A 5,421-nucleotide genomic window follows, 5' to 3' on the forward strand; every position below is an offset into this window, starting at 1 on the left:
TGCTCAATGTCTTTTCTTAAGACAAAACAACTCTTCAAACAATAGCAAGTACATCACTAAACACCATGAGCTCTATCTGAAGGGAATTCTTTAGGAAGAACAGATTTTTTTTCCCCCATCTCAGTATTTTAAGTTTCCTGCTTCCTCGTATATTATTTTTTTTAAATTTTCATTTGTTTCAAAATCACAAATTAATGTGAGCCACCTATCACTTAATAACCAGGATGATCAAAGACTCCACTGATGATTACAAAAATGAAACCAACAGTGTATCCCGTTGACTCTACTTCTGAATACAAAGGTCTCAAAAGATTTTCTACATCATAAATCTGTCTAAATTTTCTCCAACAATTGCGAATTTCCTGGTAAGTTTTAAAAGCTCACTAGGTGTCATATGAAGAGATTTCTCAAAGTATTCAAGTCAAAATATTTGTTCCAGGACCAGTAAAAAGTTTCTCCAAATTTTTTTTTTTTTTTTATAAAAATAGATGCTTTTTTAAACCCACATCAAAGAGGCTCTTATCTCTTTGGCAAGGTACTGCTTTACGAAAAGTTCTCCAGTATTCTTACAATAAGCTTTTGTAATGCGTTCCCATTCCCCAACCCAAATGATAATTACAAAATAAATACTGCTTACAACTTTATAAATAAAATGTAAACTTCAAATACTTTTCTTGAACAACAAAACAGCAATGCATTAGAATGTAAATTAAACACGAGGCAAATTAAGAAATAACATAAAAAACCAAAGAGTATAACACAAAGCCTCAATATTTACTCATAGGTTAAAGGCAGTCATGTATAAAGAAAAAACTTCTTCCCTTAGCTGAAACATTTTAAAAGGTCCACCTTCTTCAAAGAAGGCAATAGAATATGCATTGTGACAGGTAAAAACCCTGCACCTCCTGTCAATATTCAAACACAAAAGATATTTAAGAAGTTTTAATTCAAATATCAGCAATAAAAAAATCTCACATATTCTTAGGATGCTAAGTAGTCATTTTATCCCCATTTCCACACTGTCATACAACAAAGGCATTTACTAATGCGTGAAGCTTCTCGTAAACTGCCTTTGTTGTATAGTTTTCATGTATTAATGCACTGAGAATAACTTGTTAGGCTTTGTGCGTTTTGTTTGTTTTAAAGGAGACCTGCAGTACTCTGTCCCCGAGGCGGTATCCATTCAAGCTGGCTATTGCCATAGCTGCCTCATCATAGTTTGTCATAGTCACAAATCCAAAACCTTTGCACTTGTTGGTGTTAAAGTCACGGATGACCTTCACATTGGTTACCGCTCCGAAGGGTCCAAACATTTGCCAAAGAATACTCTCGTCAGCATCAGGAGCCAAGTTGTACACAAAAATGCACCATCCAGTTCCTGCATGTCCAGGGATATTAATTCCAGCCAAACTGGTCATTCCATCAATGGTCATTGGAGGAAACCTACTAAAGAACAGGGAACACAAAACAGGACAGTACAGTAGTCATTTGTAGAAAATTCCAGCCACGAAATTTCAAAATAAATTAAAAAAAAAAATTTACACAGCACTTTTCATAGTATGAACATATTTGGCCAGACTAATAAGGTGACATTGCAAATGCTTCCACCCCCAACTGCAGAAATACTATATGCAATATTATACACAAGTAGAGGGAACAGTGCTAGGTCTGTCTGAAATGAAGTAACACAGAAACACAAAAGAAAAGCATACTAATTAGTAAGTAATTTGAAACAGGAACTCCACAGAGCTGCTAAAAATGGCTTGTCTCTTTCATGCACAATACAGCAAAATCAACAATTTCAGCTGAAATCTTAACATGCAAAAATCTAACACAAGTCTTACTGAAAAAGTAAGAGTATGCAAAATACTGAACAATAACTTGGTTACTATGAAACTTAGAGTCTTTTATTACCTCTTTACTCCATAAGCCATGTTGAGCAGATTGTCCAACCTGCAAAACATTTAGCGCAGTGTTCAGTCTGCAGACTTTCACACCTTTTCATCTCAAGGAAATCTGCTGTATTACTACCACACCCCTTGCACTGTACGAACCTCATGCAAAGGTAAAGTATCACCACTGAAAGAGCTGAGGCACCTTATTATACCTGACACGGTGACTACAAAAGATGTTCTTGTGTAGTGTCCACAACCATCAATAGTTAGTTCAGAAAATGTACCACTACCACAAGTTTGGCCTAAGTCAAATACTAATAGCTTAAAGCTAGAGGCAGTGACCACCTCAGTGAAGTTTTCCAGATTACTAACTTGTTTTGGATGGAGACTCCACTGAGGGTTTCGACACTCTGGCGGCATGAGAACTCAAACAAATGCAGGGTTTTGGAGCTGTAACAAACATCAGAACTTGAAATTTTTAAATTTGTTACGTTTCCTTCATGTATTTCTTTCCTCACCTTTCCCCAAGCTGCTAAACCATAGTATGCTACCACAAATTGAAACCCTTTGGAATTACCTAGCCAATACCCAGAATATGCAGCATCCACCACCATTTCTATTAATCTTATTCCTGAAGTCCCTTAAAAAGTGCTTCTCTAAGAAGATTTCTGCCCTAAAGCAGCTCTGGTTTCTTCTTGGCAAAGCCCAGACGTGTGAAGTCTTATCTCCGGAATGCCACAAAATACGAGCTTAGGTAAAAAAGGTACACTTGATTTAGTTTACAGATAGCTTGCAGAGCTATAACTCACTGCAATTTGTCTCTCATAATCAGCTACAGTATTTAAGAACAATATGGGTTTACAAAATCTTAAGTGTTGCAGTAGTGTAACACACTTGTGCACAAAAAGACTTCAAGAGAAAAAAAAACAAACCACACACACATTTGGTGTTGCTTACAGCTAAGCAAAGGTCTCAAACTACAGAACATTATGATTCTGCAGTGAGCAGAGTTTGTGGGATGCATCAACAAGAAAGCAAGCCACTGAACCACTAAAAAAAGCAGAATGGAGGAAATTAAATGGCTGACTACTATCAGTAGTTAGTGTGGATGACAGAGGTATAGTGTCATTAACATTCTGGTGTGGAGAAGGTTAAGTGTTCCAGAAACATCACCACCTACAGATCCTCCATGTAGAGCAGTCAACTGAAGACTTCATACAGTAAAGGTATCACTGGAACAGTTTTCAGTAGTTACCTGCATGACTTAAAAATATTTTGAAAAAATTCTAAAGGACATTCACTGGACAACTTTTAAAGATGCTTTAAGCTAAACATCCCATGGAACCTGAGGAACAATTATATAGAACTGTTTTTCAAAGTCCAGCTCAAGATTTTTCTTAATAATGAGAAAGCCGCATGATAAAATTAACTAGACAATCACAGTTACATGCAGATTCTACCCCAGCCAGTATGAGAAAAAGTAGACAAGTATCTGGGAACAAGAAGAACTCATGGAGTCAACAGGCCAGACTTGCCACAATATGCTGAATACTGTGGTATACAGGCTGTGCAACAGCTCCCTCATGATTTTATTTCACATAATGCAGCTGGGTCCATCTCACAAGTGCAACTTCTGCCTCTGTGCTCTCTGCCTATGGAACAACGGTATGCCCACAGTTACTCAGTATTCTGCAAACTGTTTAAATTAGCTGTTGTGTTTTTGTGTTTCTTTTTTTTTTTCCCCTAAGAAATGGCAGGGAATTCTACCAAATACTGAATAAAATTGGCTAATGCTTCCCTCAGGGCAGAAAGCCTGCTCTAGTGCTGACCTTAACACCTGGGAGACACTTGCAGCACGTAAGGCTGAGAAGCTGAAGAGCAGAAGAGTTCAGAAGTTCTGCCAGAAGAAGTGCAGTCCATGAACTCCGAATATCTGGCCTAAAAGCAACGGTAGCCAAAGCAGAGCTTTTGAAGTCAACTATATTCTCTTTGAAGCTAACTGCCAGCTGATTTTATTTTGTGAAAATAAAATAGAAACTGTTTGAGTATATATTACTGCTTAACGCATTCCAGTCACATAGCCCAGGGGCAGAGCGAGGAAAGAAATCATCAAAATCACTGAAAAAAAAATCCAGAGTACTCATTCTGACCATCTGTCCTTTTCAATACACTAAATATCACAAAGAACTGCATAGCTGTAATTGCAGCATGACAGGAACATATAGCCACAAAACACACATGCAGAAAATAATTGAATAATCTTCACTACAAAAGTTTGTAATAAGAGAAGACAAAACATAGCATGCATGTCTTAGACAACAGGCTAGAAAAAATATGTGAAATGGAACAAGGAGGAAAGATAGGGGGTGGGGAAGAGGAGGCTGCCATAAAGCCAAGAAGGAAATTGCACTGCCTAGGTCAATGCTAACTGCATCAACTTGCACATTAATCAGTAATAATAGAGGAACTGAAATTAATCTTTAGAAAGGGATTTTTTTTAGTGGCTACGTAGAAGAAAAAGATGTCATCTTGGTTTAGCTCTAATTAATTAGGTTTATTAGGTATCGAAATGCTATCAATAGGATTGAATGCATTTTTGCTTTTAGCTGTATTGTAGGAGCATAGCTGAAGTTCAACCTTTTCATTCACTCGCTTCACACACAGAAATCAGACAAGCAGGGAAGGGAAATAGTGGAAGGGAACAAACAGGCCCAGAGGAACATGTGGCTTCCAGTACAATTGCACTTAAGTGTGTATTTGACTTACCGAAAACGTTGAGCCTGCTGAGCTAGAGGTGCCGGATACCTTCTGTTTGGAGAATGGTACAGCTGGGAAAGGATGGCCTGATTGGTTTTTTGGCTTGGATTGTTAGCAAACTTTACGGTGATGGGCTCTGTGGCACCTGGAGGCTTCTGGCCATTCAAGCCCTTGATAGCCTCTTCTGCTTCAATTCGCTTGTCAAACCGGATAAACCCCACGCCCCTTGATACCCCTGCACAGGGTGAAGAAAGCATATAATAAGTCATAGACTCTGGAGTATTAGATCTTAACATTTGTTTTTCAAAGGCAATTGCTATTATAATGGCCAACTGCCATGAACAAATGATAATTTGCAGCTTATTAGAGCTAAGATTTTGCTCAAGGTAGTAAGCTAGCAAACACAATGAGCCAAAGGGTGATTCTGAAACACAAGCAATTTTGGGAGGGATAGAGGTGAATCAGAACCAGCTGCACTGTAAATCTCTCTTCAGGTCATGCTACTCTGCAGTATCTAAATTCACAAATTATTCTGTAAATACCTTGTTCATCTGCTCCCTAGCAGCAAGAAAGGGCTTGTGCTCTGCTGCAGAACCCCTTGAAGGTCCCTTTGGAGAAAATATACCAAGGAGAAAGAAAGGAATGCAGGTTCTAGATTGCAGTAATGAGAATTACGACCCTGTTTTAACAGTCTGTGGTCACCATTGGTTACCAATGTAATTGTTGGAGGTTGTCTTGAAAGCGATCATGTAATGCTAGAGTTCTCCAT

The 5,421-nt window shown here is 38.1% G+C and overlaps 1 protein-coding gene across 1 annotated transcript; it reads right to left on the reverse strand.

Moving 5' to 3' along the window:
• Positions 1–479: 479 nt before the first annotated feature.
• Positions 480–4,887, reverse strand: LOC104269710 (ELAV-like protein 2; the record flags this gene model as incomplete). The annotated part of the gene is made up of 3 exons (XM_009865251.1): positions 480–1,443; positions 1,915–1,953; positions 4,662–4,887. Coding segments are annotated over 3 exons (593 nt in total), but the record flags the coding sequence as incomplete, so codon positions are not given.
• Between the last annotated feature and the right edge of the window lie 534 nt (positions 4,888–5,421).

Source organism: Apaloderma vittatum, unplaced genomic scaffold (assembly GCF_000703405.1).
Source record: "Apaloderma vittatum isolate BGI_N311 unplaced genomic scaffold, ASM70340v1 Scaffold3862, whole genome shotgun sequence".
Taxonomy (NCBI): domain Eukaryota; kingdom Metazoa; phylum Chordata; class Aves; order Trogoniformes; family Trogonidae; genus Apaloderma; species Apaloderma vittatum.